General features: G+C 49.9%; 1 protein-coding gene across 3 annotated transcripts in view; it reads left to right on the top strand.

The window, feature by feature from the left end:
* ITSN1 (intersectin 1) overlaps window positions 1–23,195 on the top strand; it is a 222,897-nt gene that overhangs the window by 55,713 nt on the left and 143,989 nt on the right. For all 3 annotated transcript variants that reach the window (XM_078768237.1, XM_078768236.1, XM_078768235.1), the window contains one exon: window positions 23,078–23,195. This exon is cut by the window's right edge and continues 70 nt beyond it. In XM_078768237.1, the coding sequence (XP_078624363.1) occupies window positions 23,078–23,195 (118 nt within the window). The remainder of the gene's footprint in view (window positions 1–23,077) is intronic.

Raw genomic sequence — 23,195 nt, 5'->3', positions numbered from 1 at the left:
CCAGGAAAGAAGTTGGTATTTCAAAAAAGTGGATTTAGTGTGAAATTAGCGGGGGTAGAAAAGATCAAGGTTTTGGATGGGGGAAGATAAGAGATGGTGGTGAACAGCTGTTTTAAAGACCTGGAGGGAGGAGTGGGATTGAAGAGAGGGAGGGAGTTTGTTCCAGAGGCGGGAGAAAAGAGGAATGAAGGAGTGAAGGTGAGCTCGAGCTAGAGCTGCTGAAAATGTCCTGCAGTGCCCTTTTATAACCTGGCCCGTGACGTCGGTCTTGGCGCGCCCCCCAATCAGCGCCTTCCCTCCAATCACACGTTCCCTGTGGCGTGGTCACGCGATGTTGCTAGGCCTAGCTGGTGGTGTGGCTGACGGCGGCCACCCGGTGGTGCCCCGATCTGGCTTCTTCCAAAGTCGTTGTAAGGGAAGGGGATTTAATTACTGTGTGCGATTAAGTGCCTATCTAAGTGTTTACAGGTGTGCGTTGCCATAAGGGACAAAAGTTTTATTCCCAGGTGTGACACACAAGGGCTGTTATCTTTAATCCCTACAACTACCTATCACACAAACATCCTGGTATGTTCACAGGTATATTCCTTAACCGACAAACTGGACTAAACACACAGAACTTATTACAGGGCAGATTCATCATCGCGACAGACGAAGCATGTTACCTATTCAGATCTACCTGACTAGATATTCCTCTACCCCACCGACATAACAGTACTTACCTTTTCACGTGACTGTATATATGTATGTATGTATATATGTATATATTGTTGTGGATCTCAAACGTCGGCTCTCCCCTTATCAAGGGGGGGTTAATCCCCTTGTCCTTTTATCTTGCCGACGTGAGTCCTGAAAGTTATAACGTCCTTCCCGGCGCGGCGTTAGGTAGGGTTTGTTAGGCCTAGGGGATCAGTACTACCTAATTACTAACGCCGACTGGAAACGAGGGAATAACTCCCGCTCGAACCACGGATATGATGGAATATGCCGAGCGGATAGCAATCTGCGATCCGAGCTGTTAACAGGGACTAAACCCGATTATAAGCAGTTCCTATCGTGCCACGTTTACCCAATGGAAGAAAAGACTAATGCGATCGGATAAAAGGAAAACCAGGAAGAGCAAGTAATTTATTTACAATTTGTACAAGGAGAAGAGGAAACGAAAGAAGGGAATGTACAAGGAAGAGGAAGAAGCAGTTACACAGGTCAGCCTTAAACAGTCTTATCTTATTCCCTGGACAAACGGGCCCGTCTCACATACACACTCACACGGGGATTGTGGATGGTTGGGTGGCACAGGTTGATGGTCACCAGCGCGTCCAGGCTCCAGTCCGGCTCCAGTCCGGTTCCGGTCCAGGCTCCGGTCCAGCGGACGAAACCCGGCAGGCAGCTCTGCGTGTAGTGTAACGCGAACGGACAATTATATCACGGGGGGAAGGCTGGTGTCCTGGCGGCGTACGTAATAGTTGCACACTTGCGCCAAACGCCCCCTCTCCAAGGTCCTGCTTTTAACTCCCAATGCCAGCGAGCCCTCTTTGATCAAGCGCATGTACCCACGAGTTCTTTGTAATGTGCGCTCTCCCAATACGTCCTGTCAACACCAATCTTTCACTCAAGTCCTCTCAAGGCGAGCTCTTCTCATCAGTCCTTTCAGCACAAGATTCCTACGAGAGTCCTCTCGAATGTGAGCTCTTCTCATCAGTCCTCAGCGAGAGTCCTCTCAAATGTGAGCTCTCATCATCAGTCCTTCGCGTAAAAGGGCTTTGTGCTCGCGCTTTTATATCTCAAACAAGCGATCGCTCCGCCAGCCCAAAAGCCATGCCTATCAGGCGATCTTACTTCAGCCCTGGTTGGCTGGTCATCGCTTACGGGCCCCGCCCTGATGGTGGGTTGACGTGGCCACACCTCTATTCTTGTGCTCCGCCTCCTTTCTCAGGCTTTACCTCGTGGCTTATGGCGGCGTTGAGCGAGCTCACGGGCAGCGAAGGCTGCTGGCAGTAACAATTGGGAGGGCCGTGGGGTACAGACAGGAGGGCGCGTAATGGCGTCGCTTGGAGAGGGAGGCTGCCAAAATGGATGGAATGGGGCCTACTCCTTATTTTATTGACACAACGCAGATTCAACTATTGGAAACATGGCCTTATCTATACACATACTAATGAAATAACTGAAGTCCTATGGTGACCTACGTGTTGCTTGTGGCCTATCTCTGGGGTGCTACCTTTAACCTTTTATGATGTGATATTTACAAGAAAGTGTGGGTTCTCAAAACCGCAACTCTGCACCCCTCCTTTTGCCAGGCTCGGCCCGAGCCGAAACATCAGGACTATCTTTTAACAATTAGTGTGACACTTAGGTGTGGTTACCCTCTACTTTTAACCTACTACCCTGAGTGCGACAGATTTAACACTAGATATGTCCCCCCTGCTGCGTTGTGTCCTACCTAACTGACTCACGCCCACAATTAACCGAATTACGGAATGGTTTTCAAACTACACATTTAAGCCAGTGGGGAGCATTATTTACAATAGACTACTAATTATTTACACTGTAACCCAGGACCTGGCTTTTGTGGGAAAAAGCAGAAAGATTTTGAAAAGAGGAAATGCCATTTGCAATGCACTGCACCGATACACCATACCTAACCCTAATCAATGCACTGCACCGATACACCATACCTAATTTGCAATGCACTGTACCACTAAATGCACCCTAAGAAAAAAACATGCATGAAAAGCACCAAAAATGCACAAAAACCAACATTTTAAAATAATAAATGATGTCTTCTCATGCTCCTCTGCTGGGCCGAAGTATCTTGGCTGTCTTCTTGCTTGATGTTCTTTAATTCATTAATAAAAAGGGCACAAACCACGTCCGCTTTTTTATTTATGGCCAGCAGGGCCAACTCAGGTGGTCCGACTGCTGGGCATTGATGCCACTTAAAACGGTGGTCCGCAAGTAAGAGACCGCTGGCAGCAATGGTCTGTCCCAGCAGAGGTGCCAGGCCACAGAACGTGTGGTCCATAGGTGCCAGGCCACAGAACGCCTGGTCCATATGGTGCATCAGTGCATGCAGGCAGGCAGGCAGGCAGCAAGGGTGCAGGCAGCAAGAGTGCGGGCGCACAATTCAGGGCACCTGCACACTCCCCTCGGACAAAAGACCATGGTCCATGAGTGGGGAAGGAAGACAAAGCATAGGTTAGCGGGGGCAAGGGCGCAAGGGTACACATCAGAACAAGGCAATGCGACATGAAGGGCGCAGGAGAGCGAGCTGAGAAAGCTCGTCCCTACTCGTACGTCACCCCCCATGTCAACCTACACTACCCTTGCCCTTCCCCGTATTTACACAATTTACAAATTTACAAATTCGTCTCTACCCGTCTTGTCCCCCATATCTCCCTTAAACCAAATTCGTCACCAATCCCTCCCAAGAAGGAAGGGATGGAATAAACACAATGTCAAACTCCGTCATGATGCGTCTTTACCTTCCAAATCGTTCGCAAAATCTGGTGTGGAGTTCTATCACCCTCGGTGAGTGGATGCGGATGGTGCGAAGAGATTTTCCTCCTAACTATCTTCTAAATGACATTAACACAGTTAAACTACCCGGGGTCTTGCCTTGCCAATCCATTGGCCATCATTACACTATGCGGTTCTAGAAACCAATTCCCATTGACCATCCCTGTGGTGCTCACCAATTTGGGGTCTCACTCCCCCGATTTTTCTATACTGTGCCCTCGCACAATTTCGGGGCTGGGTCGTGTGGCTCTCCTAGCAGGTCCTACTTACCTGCGCACCTCCGCCACTGAACGTCGCCACCTGAGCTTGCCTAGCTCCTCCACTCTACCCTAACCTGGGGAAGGCCCTCCCTGGCACTTACCCCCTCTATGCCCCCTCTGGCATTGGGCTACCCGGGTCCTCTCTTTAGGATCCTCGGGCCCCGCTGAACACTACTGAACTGAACACTAACTGGCTCCCAGAGCCTACCTGCGGCCTCACCTGGCCGACAGACTACCAGTAGCGGAGTGCCCCAATAACCACACTTACTAACAGGCTCACACGCCCAGCCATTCCACTTTACTCATGCACCCAACCAAAAACACTACTTTCCACTACCCGCACCAAAGATGTCAATATCCAACCAAATTTACCGACTCCCTCTACCTAACATTAAACTACCCTCCCCGGGTATTCGTGAAGGGGTCTATCCTTCCCCCATCCACTCCTTCGCACCATGCACTCCACTCCACTCATCCCACAATACTCACTCCACACCATTTATTCCACACACCTGTTTCCATACACCCCAAATCTCCACTTGCATCCTATGCAAGTCATTTACTCAACACCATTACACTCATCCACAATACCCTCACAATACATCACTTCTCCAAACCATTGCCTCATTCTCTCAGATTTTCCCACGCTCCAATTCCTCATTTCAACATGCTCACCAGCAAGACTCTCATTCAATTCCTCATTTTATAAACTACACCACAACACACTGCATCATCTAACTAACTACTGCCCCTCTAAAACTCGTGCTTTCCCTGTCATCCCTTTATACCACTGTACATCTCTCGTCATTAACATCCACCTAATCTCTCTACGTCCCCACTACTTGTACAATGTCACTACTTAAACCTCAAGTCTCCTAAAGTCATCTCTCGAAATTCCTAACGTTATCCTAACCCTCCCTGGCTAGTTTATACTGCCAATCCCCATAATCCTATAGCTCATGTGCCCAAAACTATGATGTGAGGGATGGTAGAGCTACCATCCCTCTACATCACTATCGCCATTACTACTACTACCAGTCCACTGTACTTGAGCCTCTCGGCGTGGAAATACATTCTCGTCACAGCTCGGCTTCGAAAAACCGAGCCATGCGTGCGGGTGGTCAGTCTCCTGTAGGTTGGGTCCGTCCGGCATTTTCGATTCTGGGGAGGAGGCATACTCGGGCCGAGGTTCCAAGCGCCAACTCAGCGCGGAGCCTTTCGGTCTCCGGCCCGATGACCCAACCTCCCCTGGTCGGAGCACCGCGCCCGCCAGGGGGCGAAGGTCCAATCTGGCCTTTCTCCCCTGGAGTCGTGCCGATCGTCCTTATGACGCGGCACCGACCATACAGGGCGGAGCCCAGCCCGAATCGTGCACGGCGCTCCTTGGGAGAGCGCCGCGGCAACGATCCCAGCTGGCCCCCGCAGCACATAAAGAACACCACACCCCGAGAGCTCGTGTCGGCTGTACGTCAGCCTAAGCGCTGCCTCGGTCAGCGTCGATGCTCGAATCGCATGCTCACACCACGCGTGCCTTTTCTCACTCGCACATCCCATACACTCCGTCAATTCCACCACCGCACTCTCGTGCACACCACCCAGGCGCACTCACACACTCCGTTACACACCTCTCTCGCACACATTATTGCGCACTCATTCTACTCGCACACTCTTACACACCTTCCTTCCACGCACTCCTCCCGTGCACTGTCCCCCGTTACGTACTCCGTAACCACCACGGGTGTGCACTCTTGCATCCACCCACTCAGCACACAACTACCCATGGGTGTGCAGTCTCCTGTTGCACACCCAATCACGCACTCCGGTGTGCATCCCTGCACACTCTCTCCATCCATCTCACACTCTGTGTCGCACTCCTCACACTCGGTTTCACACATACACTCCGACGTGCATTCACCCTCACTTTCACACTTTGTTGTGCACTCACCCTCACTTTCACACTCTGTAACACACTCGCGCTCCAGCGCCGTTCACACACGCGCGCCATTCACTTCCATACAGCGCACTACGGATCTCCTACGAGTGCCCGGGTGACGCCGGGATCCCAAGCGCGCGAAAAATCCTTTCGCGCCAACCCTTTTCGCGCCATATACAGCCCGGCTTACCTTCGGGATCCTTTTCTCCTCACGCACCTGCAAATCTTTATTGGGATTAGCAAGTACGGTATCGTGATGTGAATACAGACTTTGTACATACTCCATCTCTTCCTCCCGCGATTGATTTTCTAAGTCTGTCGTCTTTTCAAACCCAATTTCCACCATAATTTCTGTGATTTCAATTTCTTTTTCCTCATTCAGCTCGACGGCCGCTGGTGCTAATAAAATAAAATTTTCTAATTCTGCGGTCGTCGGCTTTTCAATCCCCCGAGTCGCGATTTCTATACCCGTCCACGCGGCTGTGCTTTGCTCAGGCTCGCTTTTCCCACGCTCCTCAAGCCGCGCTACCCCGTCCGCATACCCGTGTGCCTTTCCCGCTTGACCTGCGGTCTATGTCCTTCCCCAATGCTTTTATTTCATACCTGGCTTCCTCCCTCGCTAACCCCGCGTTTATTTCCCTAGCTTGGCCGTTCACGTCCTTCAACTGGCCCCCTAATTTGCTCTCTAATCCCCCCAATTTACTTTCTAACCCCCCCCAATTTGACTTCCCAATTGCTCCCCCATTCTATTTTCCAAATTACTCAACCCATCTCTCAATCCCCCAATTTGGTTTCCCACATCGTTCCTCAATCCCCCCATTTGGTTTTCCATATTACTTAACCCGTCTCTCATTTCTCTCATTTCTGCCCTTGATTTGTCCCCCTCTATTTTCATGTCTTCACCCGACTTGACCATAAAGGCCCTCATTTGTGCCATAAATAGGCCCCAGTCCGTTGGCACCGCGGGCTCGGCTACTGCGGCCATGTGCGAGCCGCCGCCATTTTGTCCACCTGCATCCCCCACTGCCGCACCCTCTTCAATTCCCTCCTCCATTTGTCCCACTTCTTCCCTGGGGTCCTGGGTTGATTCTAACCCTTCCTCTACCCCCTCATTTTCCCCCACCGGCATCTGATCGCCTTGGCTATCCATGGCACGATTCAAAATTTAGATGTTAATAAAATTTCGGCCGCTCGTAATTTTGACCAAATTTTGTCCAAAATATAAAAATTTGGTTCGGGTCAAAATCCCACTCCTGACAACAATTGTTGCGGATCTCTAACGTCGGCTCTCCCCTTATCAGGGGGGGGGGGGGGGAGTTTAATCCCCTTGTCCTTTTATCTTGCCGACGCGAGTCCTGGAAGTTATAACGTCCTTCCCGGTGTGGCGTTAGGTAGGGTTTATTAGGCCTAGGGGTTCACTACTACCTAATTACTAATGCCGACCGGAAACGAGGGAATAACTCCCGCTCGAACCACGGATATGATGGAATATGCCGAGCGGATAGCAATCCGCGATCCGAGCTGTTAACAGGTGACTAGACCCGATTATAGCGGTTGCGCTCGTGCCACGCTTACCCAATTGGAGAAAAGACTGATGCGATCGGATGGAGAGGAAACCAAGAAAATAGGAAGAACAAAGCAATTTATTACAAATGTACAATACGGAGAAGAGGAAACGAAAGAAGGGAATGTACAAGGAAGAGGAAGAAGCCGTTACACAGGGCAGCCTTAAATAGTCTTATCTTATTCCCTGGACAAACGGGCCCGTCTCACATACACACTCACACGGGGATTGTAGATGGCAGGGTGGAACAGGTTGATGGTCACCAGCGCGTCCAGGCTCCAGTCCGGCTCCGGTCCAGCGGACGAAACCCGGGAGGCAGCTCCGTGTGTAGTGTAACGCGAACGAACAATTATATCACGGGGGGGAAGGCTGGTGTCCTGGCGGCGTACGTAATAGTTGCACACTCGTGCCAAACGCCCCCTCTCCAAGGTCCTGCTTTTAACTCCCAATGCCAGCGAGCCCTCTTTGATCAAGCGCATGTACCCACGAGTTCTTTGTAATGTGCGCTCTCCCAATACGTCCTGTCAACACCAATCTTTCACTCAAGTCCTCTCAAGGCGAGCTCTTCTCATCAGTCAATTCAGCACAAGCTTCCTATGAGAGTCCTCTCAAATGTGAGCTCTTCTCATCAGTCCTTCGCGAGAGTCCTCGAAAAGGGCTTTGTGCTCGCGCTTTTATATCTCAAACAAGCGATCGCTCCGCCAGCCCAAAAGCCACGCCTATCAGGCGATCTTACTTCAGCCCTGGTTGGCTGGTCATCGCTTACCGGCCCTGCCCTGATGGTGGGTTGACGTGGCCACACCTCCATTCTTGTGCTCCGCCTCCTTTCTCGGGCTTTACCTCGTGGCTTATGACGGCGTTGAGCGGGCTCACGGGCAGCGAAGGCTGCTGGCAAGGCGCGTAACAATTGGTAGGGCCGTGGGGTACAGACAGGAGGGCGCGTAATGGCGTCGCTTGGAGAGGGAGGCTGCCAAAATGGACGGAATGGGGCCTACTCCTTATTTCATTGACACAACGCAGATTCAACTTTTGGAAACGTGGCCTTATCCATACACATACTAATGAAATAACTGAAGTCCTATGGTGACCTACGTGTTGCTTGTGGCCTATCTATGGGGTGCTACCTTTAACCTTTAATGATGTGATATTTACAAGAAAGTGTGGGTTCTCAAAACCGCAACACTATATATATATGTATGTATGTATGTATATACATACATACATACATACATACACACACACACACACACACACACACACACACACACACACACACAGATTTATATATATATTGTTGCGGATCTCACCGTCGGCCCCTTTTTCCCCTTACCAAGGGGGGATTAATCCCCTTGTCTGCGACTGACCGACGTGAGTCCTGAAGCTGCCCAGCTCCCTCCACGAGGCAGGTGAGCAACCTCGTTCTAGACCGCGGACAAGATGTTATTTGCCGAGCGGATTAGCAGCCCACGGCTCGAACCATTGACAAAAACTAGACCCAATTCTAAACGTTGGCCAAATCGTGCCACAGGTGTGCAATGATGGAAATCACAAAGCCGAATGGACGTGAAGAAACAAAAGGGGTAAAGAAAGAACACAGGGATTTATTAATTATTTACACAAACCAAAATCGAGAAGAGAAGCAATCAAAGTAATATACAGAAAATGGAAGGAGCAGAAGGACACAGAGCAATTTCTAGCTTATACAAACTTACTTAAAACCCCAGACAAGACAAACAAAACAAACTCACGTACACAAAAGGATGGATGAGGGCAGGAACGAATGGCTGGAAGGGGAGGAAGGTTCAGCTGGACGCAGGAGAACGGCCGGGCCGGGAGTGAGCAGCCGCCGACTCTCCACACTTTCGTTCGCACGGCGGCATTGCTTCGCGGCCGCGGGTCGAACCGCCGTTAAAGCTCAACTCCACCCAGCTGCGGTGGACTCAGCTGCGGTTGGTTCAGCTGCGGTGGATTCAGCTGCGGTGGATTCCTTACTCATCTGCTGTGGGGGCTTCCTCGGTTATCTGCTCCAACTGGACTCACAGCTCCTCCTTAACTGGACTGGACTCAACTGGGCTGCGGTGGACTACTCCGATGGACTCCGGGTGGGAGGCTCCGGGCGACGGGTTATATAACCACGCCCATGGAACTTTCGCAAACCTCCTCGAACGCTCTCTCTCCGCCCTCTCAGGCCAAACCCCCTCATCCTTGGTTGGTTGATCGGGGGCTGGCTCACTCCTCCTCCTCATGACGAGGTGGAGACACGCCTTTCTTATCCGAGCTGACCGCGTGCGTAATGGGGTCTTGGGGTGATGAAAACCGCCCAATGCACTGGCAATTCGAAGAGATGATTGGGGGATTTGAAAAGGGAACTATCTTATGTCATTTGGTGCAATGCAGAGTCAACTAGTGGGAAACAGAGCCTTAAACTACATAGAATAAGAAATAACTATTTAGAAGGGTATATGATTTTCTACGTGCATGCGATGGATTAACTAAGGGGACGACCTTTGACCTTTACAATTAACGGAGGTATTTACAAGGATCATTACACTATTTACAGAGGGTGATATTTACAACAATTACAGGATTCTCAAATCCGCAACACTGCACCCTCATCCACCAGGCACGTCCCGGGTCTAGAAAACTTTACTTAGTGTGACACGTAGGTGTAGTTCCCTCTACAATTAACCTGACCCTGAGTGTGACAGTTTTAAAACACAAATAAGTGTGTCCCGCTGCTGCATTGCACCCTGCCTAACAGATTCACGCCCACAGGATAATTGAATTGCGGAATGGTTTTCAAACTAAACATGTACGGTGGGGAGCATTATTTACAAGTGACGTTACTTGGACTATTTACAGAACGCAACCCAGGACTTGTGATTTTCCTTTTGGAGGGGGGGGGGGGGGGGGGGAGACAGCCTGCGCTGCATCGACGCACCAGCACCAATAAAGAGCACCAAAGCACCATAAAGCACCATCACCTCAGTGCCCATTTCACACATGTCCATACCAAAAAAAAGAAGAAGCTGTTGACTGGGTTCTTGCTCTTCAACTCCCTCTGCTGGCCGATGTTCTTCCAGATGTCATTCTTCTTCTTGTTTGCGGCCTATTTGGTGGAAATAAAAATGCACAAAACGTGTCCGTTGTTTTTTATTTATTTATGGCCCACGGGGCCGACTATGAGTGGTTCACCTGTGGGCTTGGTGCCACCTCAACGGGTCCGCAAGCAAGATCTTGGGCCATCGTGGCCTGTCTCAGCAGAGGGGCCATGCCCCAACCCGTGGGGTCCATAAGTGGTGCTTGGCCACAGACTGTGGTCCATAAGTGGTGCGTGGATGCAGGCAGCTGGTTGCGGGGATTCGGGCACACAATGGCGGACTCCCGCACGCTCCCCTCAGTGCTCAGAGAGCACGATCCATGGGTCGGGGAAGGAAGACAGAGAAGACAGGTTAGCGAGGGGTAAGGGCGCAAGGGTACACATCAAACGAGGCAATGCAGAATGAGGGGCGCATGGGAGCGAGCTGAGAAAGGTTCGTCCCTACGTACACCCCCCACATGTGACCTACACTGCCCTTGCCCTTACCCATATTTACAACAATTTACACATTACAAATCCGTCACTACGTCTCGTCCTCCCTATATCTCCCCTATACCAAATTCGTCACAATCCCATTGTCTAAATTTGCCATCACCAATTCATCATCAATCTTCATAAGGAGGGAGAGATGGAACAACAACACAATGTCACACCCACGTCATGATGCGTCTCACAATGCAAACATTTGCACAAAAAATAACCAAAACATGGCATGGTGTGGAGTTACGTCACCTCAGGTGAGTGGATGTAGATGGTGCGAGGAGATTCTCAATCCTAACTATCCTCTAAATGACTTTAACACACTTTATACTACCTGGGGTCTTTCCCTGCCAATCCATTGGCCATCTTACTCTATGCGGTTTTAAGAACCAAATTCCCATTGACCAAGCTGTGGTGCTTCATCAATTTGGGGTCTCACTCCCCTGATTCAACTCCCTGTGCCTTTGCACAATTTCAGGACTGGGTCGTGTGGCTCTCCCAGCAGGTCTACCCACCTGCACACCTCCACCACTGCAGTTGCCTCCGAGCATACCTGCTCCTTACCCTATCCTATCTACCTGGGGAAGGCCCTCTGGCGCTTACCCCACTCGGTGCCCTCTCTGGCACTGGGCTACCCGGGTCCGTCCTTTGGATCCTCGGGCCCCATCCACAACTCTACCGGCTCCCAGAGCCCACCTGCGGCCTCACCTGGCCGACATCCTAACAGTGGCGGAGTGCCCATTTAACTACACACACTAACAGGCCACACGCCCAGCCATTTCCACGACACTAATGCACCCATCCAAACACCATTCTTCCACACGCACCACAGATGCCAATATCCAACCACAATTTACCTACTCCCTCTACCTAACTCTTAAACTACCCTCCCCTGGTATTCGTGATGGGGTCCATCCTCCCCATCCACTGCCTTCGCACCATCCACTCCACTCCACAGTTTTCACCATACTCACTCCACACCATCCATTCCATACTCCATATATTCCATACTCCATGTATTCCACACAACCATTCTCCATACACACCTTTATTGGCACACCTGTGCAATCACTCCTACACCTGGTGCTTCCCGCACCCTCCTTCCTCCAGGACCATTCGGTCAACACAACACACAATCACCATTACTCACTCATACACTGCTCCATACACCTGTTCACTTGCACACCTGTGCAATCACACCTGGTGCTTCCTGCATACTCCTTCCTCCCAGGCTTCTTCAATCATTCAATACAATGCACAACCACAATTTTTCCTCATGCACTGCTCCATACACTTCCACGCTCAATACAACTCACAATCACCTCACTCACTCATACACTGCTCCATACACTTTCGATTCTGAAACACACGGCATCATCTGATCTACCTGGTTTCCTTCTAACTTGCTGCTCCCCGTCTTCCCTTTAAACTAAGCACATACCACGTCGTTATCATCCATTCTAACCTCTCTATGTCCCCGACTATCTGTCGAATGTCGCTACTTACCTCTGCCGTTACCTATGGTCATCTCTCGGTCCCTATACATTATCCTAACCCTCCCGGGCTAGTTTTCACTGCCAAACCCCATAAAACTATAGCTCATGTGCACCATGTGTGTGAGGGATGGCAGAGTTGTCATCCCACCACATCGGGCATCTCCCATTATCAATTTTGCCATCAAATTCCAACCAATCAAAATTTGCCAATCACTGCCAATCATCTATCAATCATTTGCCAATCATCAGATTTTGCCAATCACTTCCGCCAATCCTATTCACTATTCAAAATTTCGGATCAAAACACTATTATCATCACAGTCCGCTATATCTGAGCCTCGGTGCGTCGTTACATCATTAAAACTCGGCTTCGCAAAGCCGAGCAATGAATTCGGGTGGTTTGGTCGCCTGCAGGTTGAATCCGTCCGGCATTCGATTCAGGGGGAGGCAGTTTGCTCGGCCCGAGATTCCACGGCCCATCGCGGAGCGGAGCCTTCCGGTCTCCTGCCCGAAGGCCCGATCCCGCCCGGCCGGAACGCCGCCCCCTCAAGGGGGCACCGTGCCGCTTCCTCCTACCTGCCCTTGAACCGGACCGGTCGCCTTGCCCGGCTAGGCCCGGACTCGACCGTGCGGGGCGGGGCCAGGCCTGAATCAGCAACGACGCTTCGAAGAGAAGCGACGCAGCACCGATCCGCGTCGAGCCTCGCATCCAACAAAGCGCACCGCGCCCTGAGTGCTCGCCTCGGCTATCCGTCGCCCTAAATGCTGCTCCGGTCCACGTCGATGCCTTACTCGCATGCTCACACGCACACGCGACCCTTTTCACACTCACCAAACCCGGCGTTCCAACGCCGCCCGTACATTCCACCACCGTACTCCCTGTTACACACCACACCTCTCGCGCACACTTTGTTCCACACCTCTCCTCCATTACGTCCTCCGTAACACTCACCATGGGCGTGCACTCTCGCATCCATCCACTCATGCGCTTCAATGGGCTCTCCCGCACCAGCGCCACAACCAACTCAGGTGTGCTTCCTCGCACACTCATCCCAAGCATGCATCCTCGCACCCGCTCCTCCACCAACTCACTCTCCGGGTCACTCTCACCCTCTGTGTCACACTCCGTACACTCCGACGTGCATTCCCGCTCGCACTCGGTTTTACTGCTACACTTTGTAACACACTCACTCTCCGACGCACACTTTTTCCTCACACGCGTGCTGTTTCCACTCACACAGCGCCCAACGGACCTTCCACAAACGCCCGGGTGCCATATCGACCCCAATCGCGTGACAATTCTCTTCGCGCCAAACACTTTGCCGAAAACCCCCTTTTTTTTTTTTTTGTGTGTGTACAGAGTCGAGGCTTGTGAAAGAGCTAACATTTATCAAACAAACAAATCAAACAAACAAGCAAACAAAGTATATAAAAAGGGGAGCGGTCGACAAGATGGGGAGAGAAGGGGAGGAAGCACACAAACACAACATTTGAGAACAGGGACATCGGGAGATGTGTGCGAGGGAGAGGGCCTGGGGGGAGGCAGGATAGGTATAAAACGGAAGGACACCAAGGACTTCCAGGAAAGAAGTCAAACGTCACCTCAAAAAAGTGGATTTGGGGTGAAATTAGCGGGGGTAGAAAAGATCAAGGTTTTGGATTGGGGAAGATAAGAGATGGTGGTGAACAGCCGTTTTAAAGACCTGGAGGGAGGAGTGGGATTGAAGAGAGTGAGGGAGTTTGTTCCAGAGGTGGGAGAAAAGAGGAATGAAGGAGTGGAGGTGAGCAGAGAGTCTTGATTTTGGCAGTTTAACCATAAGAGGGTTGCAGGCAGATCTTGTGCGACCTGCAGGAATATTTGGGGGGACAGAGCCCAGAGAGAGCTGGGGGAGCAAGGCCGGAGAGGAGTCGGTAGAAGACGGAAAGACCACCAACCTGCCTGCGGTGATTAAGTGAAAGGCCCTCGGAGATAGCATCATCGCGGGAGATTCCAATGATTCTGAACGCTTTGGTTTCAACAGCGTGAAGACGAGCTAGGTGTGAGGCAGGAGCACCAGCCCAGAGGGGAGAGCAGTACTCCATTGAGCTGCGGATGAAAGCCTTGTATGTGGTGAGGAGCTCAGGTGTGCCAAGGAAGGACTTCGCACGACGGAGGATGCCCAGTCGGCGACTGGCTTTGGAGGCCAGCTTGGAAATGTGGTTTTCCCAGGAAAGATCATGGCAGATAGTGAGACCCAAAAGCTTAAGTGACAGAACTTCTTGGAGAGGATTATTCAGAAAGTAGATGGGAGGGTTGTCCAGTCGGTCTTTTCGGAGAGACATCGTAAGAGTGTGAGATTTGTCAGGATTGAAAGACATGTTCCACTTGTTTGCCCAGTCTGTGATTTTGTCCAGGTCTGCAGAGAGTGAGGAGGCTGCAGACTGCCGATCTGAGGGATGAGGAATGGAGTGGCAGAGAGTGGAGTCATCAGCAAAGAGATAGAGAGGATTTTCAAGAGAGTCAGAGAGATCATTGATGAAGACCAGAAAAAGCACAGGGCCCAGAACACTGCCTTGTGGAACTCCAGCCTGAACAGGAAGAGGAGATGAGAGAAACCCATTCAGGGCCACACGTTGACGACAACTGGAGAGGAAGTCCGCCAGCCATGCGTGGAGATTTCCATGGATACCAAAGGAGGAGATTTTGGTGAGCAGAGCGGGTTGCCAGACCGTATCGAAGGCACGTGATATGTCGAGGGAGACAGCTCTAATTTCCTGTTTGGCATTGAGGACCTCTTAGCACCATATACAGCACGACTCACCTTTGGGATCCTCCTCTCCACGCGCACCTGCAAATCTTTATAAGGATTAGCAAGTACGGCATCAGGATGTGAATTCAGACTTTGTGCATTATCCATTCCTTCCTCCAATTCCCGGGCTACCTCCGTCATCTTTTCAATTTCAACTATACCCATTATTTCTTTTTCTTTATTCACCTCGACGACCGCTGGCTTTATTAAAATTCCCTCTTCTCCCTCAGCGGTCGCCGGCTTTTCCATACCCCGGGTCGCGATGTCTACCCCGGTCCAGTTACTTGTGCCTTGCTCCGACTCGCTCAACCAGCGCTTCTCGAGTCGCGTTACCTCATCGTGCACCCGTGTGCCCCTCCGGCTCAACCTGCGGTCAACCTCCCTCTCGGCTTCCCTTACCTCATATGCGGCTTGCCTCCTCGCCAACCCCTCATTATTTTCTTTGGCTTGGCCAATTATGCCCCCCAGTTTGTACCCTAATCTGCTTCCGAATCCCTCAAATTTGCTTCCGAGTCCCTCCAATTTGCTTCCCAAGTTATTGGTGTTGGCCCTTATTTCTTCCCTCATTGGCCTTGCATCCATCTTTTCCACCTCCTTACTCAACCCCCCCGAATTTGGTTTTCCAATTATTTCCCATATCTTTAATTTGGTTTCCCAAGTCACTTTTGAATTGCTCTCTCATCTTGGCCATAAGGGCCTCCATTTGCATCATAACGAGGTACAAATTCACCGGCGCCGCGGGCGCGGCTGCCGCAACCGCGTGCGAGCCGCCATTTTGTGCGCCCGAAACCTCGTGCGCGAGGGCGCCATCTTGTGCACCTGATACCCCTGCAACCACATCCTCATTGCTCTCCTCTTCTCTCTCACCCATGTACATTTCCCTGGGGTCCTGGGTCGCTTCTACCCCTTTTATCTCCCCCACCGGCACCCAATCGCCTTGATTATCCATGGCACGATTTAAATTTAGGATGTCAAAATAAAATTTCGACCACTCGTAATTTTGAGTGCGCTAAGCGCACTTCAGGTCCGGATCTCACTCCCGACACCAATTGTTGCGGATCTCACCGTCGGCCCCTTTTTCCCCTAACCAAGGGGGGATTAATCCCCTTGTCTGCGACTGACCGACGTGAGTCCTGAAGCTGCCCAGCTCCCTCCACGAGGCAGGTGAGCAACCTCGTTCGAGACCGCGGACAAGATGTTATTTGCCGAGCGGATTAGCAGCCCGCGGCTCGAACCATTCACAAAAACTAGACCCGATTCTAAACGTTGACCAAATCGTGCCACAGGTATTCAATGGGGAAATCACAAAGACGAACGGATGTGAAGAAACAAAAGGGGTAAAGAAAGAACACAGGGATTTATTAATTATTTACACAAACCAAAATCAAGAAGAGAAGCAATCAAAGTAATATACAGAAAATGGAAGGAGCAGAAGGAAGGACACAGAGCAATTTCTAGCTTATACAAGCTTAACTTATACCCAGGACAACACGGACAAACAGACGACAGTCAGACTTACACGGGGATGATGACAGGAATGGCAGGAGGTGGATGGCTGGACGGATGAGGAGGTGGGACCACAGGGCTGGAAGGTTCAGCTGGATGCAGGAGAACGGCCGGGCCGGGAGTGAGCAGCCGCCGACTCTCCACACTTTCGTTCGCACGGTGGCGTTGCTTCGCGGCTGCGGGTCGAACCGCCGTTAAAGCTCAACTCCACCCAGCTGTGGTGGATTCAGCTGCGGTGGATTCCTTACTCATCTGCTGTGGGGGCTTCCTTGGTTATCTGCTCCAACTGGACTCACAACTCCTCCTTAACTGGACTGGACGCAACTGGGCTCCGGTGGACTCCGGTGGGAGGCTCCGGGCGACGGGTTATATAACCACGCCCATGGAACTTTCGCGAACCTCCTCGAACGCTCTCTCTCCGCCCTCTCAGGCCAAACCCCTCATCCTTGGTTGGTTGATCGGGGGCTGGCTCACTCCTCCTTCTCATGACGAGGTGGAGACGAGCCTTTCTTCTCCGAGCTGACCGCATGCGTAATGGAGTCTTGGGGTGATGAAAACTGCCCAATGCACTGGCACTTCGAAGAGATGATTGGGGGATTTGAAAAGGGAACTATCTTATGTCATTTGGTGCAATGCAGTCAACTAGTGGGAAACAGAGCCTTAAACTACATAGAATAAGAAATAACTATTTAGAAGGGTATATGATTTTCTACGTGCATGCGATGGATTAACTAAGGGGACGACCTTTGACCTTTACAATTAACGGAGGTATTTACAAGGAATCATGACACTATTTACAGAGGGTGATATTTACAACAATTACAGGATTCTCAAATCCGCAACAATATATAATGCGCTACCGACCGATCGCGCTGCGCTATCAATGGATCCATCGTTTACGCAGGCATCTGTCGATCGCGCATAACAGTTCCACTCTTGGCATTCGTCACTTTCAATCATTAATTTGCCATTTTGTGTGTGTGTGTGTGTGTGTGTGTGTGTGTGTGTGTGTGTGTGTGTGTGTGTGTGTGTGTGTGTGTGTGTGTGTGTGTGTGTGTGTGTGTGTGTGTGTGTGTGTGTGTGTGTGTGTGTGTGTGTGTGTGTGTGTGTGTGTGTGTGTGTGTGTGTGTGTGTGTGTGTGTGTGTGTGTGTGTGTGTGTGTGTGTGTGTGTGTTTTTGTTTGAAACGTCGAGGAAGAACGGTGCCCAGCTGATCCATGCAGTCGGGAAACGAGTCAATTGCTTACGGGTTGACGTTCTTGCTTTAGTTGGAGAAACTATGTTTGAGGTTTGCAATTTAAATGAAGTTGAATATGGGATGTTGTGAAATTAACATCATTTACAACAATCTTTTAAATTATTTATATTTAAGTTTAGGAACAACCGATACTGTACGTGTGTGTGTGTGTGTGTGTGTGTGTGTGTTTTAATATATATATATATATATTGTTGCGGATCTCCAAAATGTCGGCCTTCCCCTTATCACAACAACACACAACATGCATTTTAAAGGCCATTTTCCCTGCTAGAGCGGGGGTTAGCCCCATGACAATCTTCTCCATTTTGCCCTATTTTCTGCATCTGTCCTTGTTAACCCCCTTGCCCGCATTTCTTCTTCCACCATCTTTAGCCAAGTCTTTCTCGGTCTTCCCCGTCTTCTACTTCCTTCTACATTCATTTCCATCACTCTTCTCAACCAGTCACTTTCATCCTTCCTCAACACATGACCAAACCATCTCAACCTGTTCCTCTTCACAGCATCAATCACTGGCTCTGTTCCCATCATCTTTCGCAATTCATCATTTGTCTTCCTCTCTCTCAACGATACTCCGCACATCCGTCGAACCATTCGCATTTCCACCCTTTCCAACCTTCGTTGCTGCTCTACGTTCATTACCCATGTCTCGCTCCCATAAATCATAACACTTCTCACACATGCAGCATACACCTTTCCCTTCAGCTTCAACGACACTCCCCTCATCATCAGCACGCCACTCAATTCCCGAAACTTCTTCCATGCACATCTCACTCGAGCAACCGTTGCCGAGTCTGATCCACCTTCTCCATTCAGCATGTCTCCGAGGTAGCAAAATGTTTTCACACCTTCCAGCTTCATGCCGTCTCCAAGATCCAACTCAACATTTCCTCCATCTGCAGCTCCCTCTGTGCACACCTTACATTTGAATGTAGCTGCCACACTGGTTAATGACCCTCTCAGACCACTACATTTTTGATGAACCCACTCAGCGCACATTGTACACTGAATGGAGTTCACTCCGACACCCTTCCTACACACAGCACAGGGCCACTTCCCAGTTCTTTCCACCTCACCACATGCTTTACCACTTGCCATCACCTTCGTCTTTCCGATATTCACCTTCAGACCTTTTGTCTCCATACATTCCTTCCACGTGTTCATCTTTTCCTTCAGTCCATCCATACTTTCCGCAATCAACACCAGATCATCTGCATACAACAACTCCCACGGTAAACCCTCCTTTACGTTCTGAGCCAGCACCTCCATCACAGCTACAAATAGTAGTGGACTTAGTACCGACCCCTGATGCACTCCCACCTTCACCTCAAACTCACCACTGTTCCCGTCCTTCGTCCTTACAGCTGTGCGCGCTCTTGTACATTGCCATCACTACTCTGATCAACCATTCCTCCACTCCTAACTTCCTCAATGCCCATGTCAATACTTTGCGTGGAACCCGATCGAATGCTTTCTCCAGATCAACAAACCCCAGAAACAACTTCTTTCTCTTCTCCATGTACTTCTCCTGCAACTGCCTCACAATGAAAAGCGCATCTGTTGTTCCTCTTCCTGGCATGAATCCAAACTGCATTTTGTCGATCTTCACTTTCTTCCTTATCCTCCTCTCCAACACCCTTTCCAATACCTTCATTCCATGCTGCAATAACTGTATCGCTCGATACGAGCCACACTCCAGAGGGTCACCTTTCCCCTTGTATAGAGGGACGAGGGTACTCAGTTCCCAATTCACTGGAATGCGGCCTTCTTTCACCACCAGATTACAGATCTCTGTCATTCTCTTCACACCCCACCTTCCTGCTGCCTTCAACATATCTCCCACAACTCCCGTCGGCCCTCCCGCTTTTCTACCCTTCATTGCTTTTATCGCTTCCTCAACTTCCTTCTCAGTTATCTTCTCTGCCGGTCCTAAAACTGGGTTACTCTCTATGTTGCCATCCCATTCATTCTCTGTATTCAACAGCATTTCCATATATCTTTTCCATCTTCCTTTAATTCCATCTGGGTCGACAACGATTTGTCCCACTTCATCCTTCAAGCAACTCACCTCCATCACATCACACTTCTCTTTCGCTATCTGCTTTGCAATCCTGAATACTGCTTTCTGACCCTCTTCCGAATCCAAGCGTTCTCCGAACATTTTCCTCCATGCCTCCTGCGCCGTTGCTACCTCTTTCTTTGCAGCCTTCCTGGCTGCCTTATAACTTTCATGCTCTGCTGTTTCTGCTCCCGTACCCTTCACCTTCTACCACTCCTTGAACTTCTTCCTCTTCTCGGCAATCCTCTTTCCAACTTCATCATCCCACCCATCATCCCCTTCTCAAGGGGGGATTAATCCCCTTGTCCTTTTACTGGCCGACGCGATCCCAAAGTTATCACGTTCCTTCCGGTCGGTGTTAAATAGGGTTGTTGGTCGAATTTAGTCCTATTACATAAGTACTAACACCGACCGTGAAGCAAGGAGATAACTCCTGCCCAAACCACGGCGTTGGTGGAAACGCCGAGCGAAGCGAGCCGCGATCCGGGCCGTTAACAGGTACTAGACCCGATTATAAGCGGTTCCGAATCATGCCACGCTTACCCAATTGAGAAAAGACTAAGACGATCGAATTAGGAAGAAACCAGGAAGAACAAGGTAATTTATAACAATTTGTACACGAAGAGGAAAAGAAAGAATGTACAAGGAAGAGGAAGAAAAATGACACAGGGCAGCCTTATACAGTCTTATTCTATTCCCTGGACACGGGCCCGATCACTCTCAGATTCACTCACACGGGGATGACGAAGGTAGGGTGGAAGGTCCAGCGATGGCGTCCACAGCTCGTCCCGGTCCTCGACCCGTACCAGCAGACGATGGTGGACGGCAGGCAGCTCTCCGCGTAGCATAGGCGCGAGCGGACAATTATATCGGGGAAATGGTAAGCTGGGCTATCGGCGACTTCGTGGCTCTTGGCCGCGTATGTAATAGGAATACGGGCGTTTGGATGTTTGTGCACCGCAAGCCCAAGCCGAATTCTCAACCGGTGATCCCCGATTAACCCTTCACAATGGCGCGGTCCTCCAACAAATGTCCTTCAACGCCAATCGTACAAGTTATTTCGCACAACGCGCTCGCCCCTTCAAGTCCTTCTGAATGCGCTCCTTCCAATCAGTCCTTCTGGTTCATAACTCGTGCTCATAACTCAACTACGCCTCAATGATTGCAGCTGCGTCCCTCCTCATAACTCTGATCAAGCTCTTCTCATAACTTTGGGACAATGTTCATCACTCAAGTCCTCCCCTCATAACTTTTGTACAATGTTCATCACCCAAGTACTCAAACCAGGCACCTCTCCCATCATAACTGAGGTGGGGGCCTCGCGCAAGGGGTTATATTACCACGCCCAGCGAACCCTCTGGAATGTCCAGCCACACCCTGTCAGGCGATGTCACCTCAGCCCTGATTGGCTGGTGTGGGCTTACCGGCTCCGCCTTGATGGCTGCTTGACGTGGCCGCACCTCCACCCTTGCGCTCCACCCCTTTTTCGGGCCTCACCTCGTGGCCTTTTCGCTGGTTTGAGCGGAAGCCTAACGAGGTCGCGACGGCTGCTGGCAACCTCAAGGGCGAGGGCGATTACAGTCTGGTTAGCGCTTAATGGCGTCGATGGAAGGGAGGCTGCCAAAATGAACGAACGGGTCTACTCTTATTGTTTTACACAACACAGATGCAACTACTGGACATGGCCTTATCCTAAACACATACTATTACTAAGGAATGACTAACGTCCTAAGGTGACCTACGTGTTGCTTGTGGCCTATCTATGGGGTGCAACCGTTAACCTTTAATGATGTTACCTGTGCTGGGTTCTCAAAACCACAACAATATATATATATATATATATATATATATATATATATATATATATATATATATATATATAAATACACACACAATTTTCTGTTTTTGTAGAACCCTATTTGCTTCTTGTTGGGACGTTCTTTCCTAAACACGCACACACCTGAAATGCAAAATGATCTTTCTGGATGTTGACCTAAGTCGACTATCATGTCGATAGTTAGCCCTCAGTTTTTGAAACTCTGCACATTTATTTTGTCGATTAGTAAATGTTTTGCAAGTCCTTGAAACCAAATGTTGTCATACAGGGTCAGTGAGAACAAAAGTGGGAACTGGTGAAGCTGTTTGCTCATGTTGTGGCCTCCAGCTGATTATCTTTCAAAATACATCTGAAGCTTTCTTTTTACGATACACAGCTGTTAGCTTGAGGAACCAGCCTTCAGAAAGGCTGCTGATGGAAGTCAAACTCCAGCCTTCTGGGATCCAACCCCCTTCCCCCAACACCTCATCTCCCCAACACCTCATCGCTCCTGTGAGGTCCTTTCTCCTTCGGTCTTCCTTTTTCAATCACATTTTGCAGCTAATATGATCGATCAATCCAGTATTTGTTGTGAATACTTTTATTGTTACCCCTGCCACAAAAGGTTTTCTGTCTGTCTGTTTGTCTGTGAGCAGGATATCTCAAAACGTTGTGGATGGATTTGAACAAAACTTGGTGGACAGGTTCTGTGTGTGATGAGGAATAATTTATTAGATTTTGCTGAAGATATGGATCCAAAATTTTTAAAAGTGATTCTTCGCCATTGAGTGATAGGACTAAACATGATATATAGCACGTGGATATATAGCACGATATCTCCAAAAATTATGGACAGATTCAGACCAAACTTTGTGGACAGGTTGAATGTGTAATAATGACGAATCGATTAGATTTTGTTGAAGATATGGATCCGGATACGATAATTTTAAAAGTGATTCTTTACCATTGAGAGATGGGGCCAAAAACGATGTATATCACGATATTTCAAAGGTTGTGGACGATTTGTGACAAAACTATGTCGATGCGTTGGTTTGGTGACAAAAACAAGCCGATTCGATTTTAGTTCAGGTCCGGATCCAGATACAACATGTAAACTGTTCAGCCTGGCAGAGGTATGTGCTCTACCGAGTGCCGTTCTAGTTTAGAGTGTGCTGCCTTAATAGTTTTTCATGATGTTCTTGTTTGATATTTCTCGATGTTGTGATTATTACACTGTGATAGGAGAGACAGAGGGAAGTGATCGATGTCCTTTTGTGCCTGGCTCTTCACTGCATGAGCAGATTGATGAGGGAAGGAGTCGGAGATGGTGAGAGGGTCAAGAAACATATTCGACAGGATGGGGAGGGAAGAGATCAGTCCTCGTCATCCAGAACTGATCTGAGAAACCAGCAGAGGCAG

The sequence above is a fragment of the Myxine glutinosa genome, chromosome 14 (assembly GCF_964187855.1).
Source record: "Myxine glutinosa chromosome 14, kmMyxGlut1.1, whole genome shotgun sequence".
NCBI classification, from domain to species: Eukaryota; Metazoa; Chordata; class Myxini; order Myxiniformes; family Myxinidae; genus Myxine; species Myxine glutinosa.
Note: the sequence above shows the minus strand (reverse complement) of the source record. Positions and strands in the feature narration are given on the sequence as shown.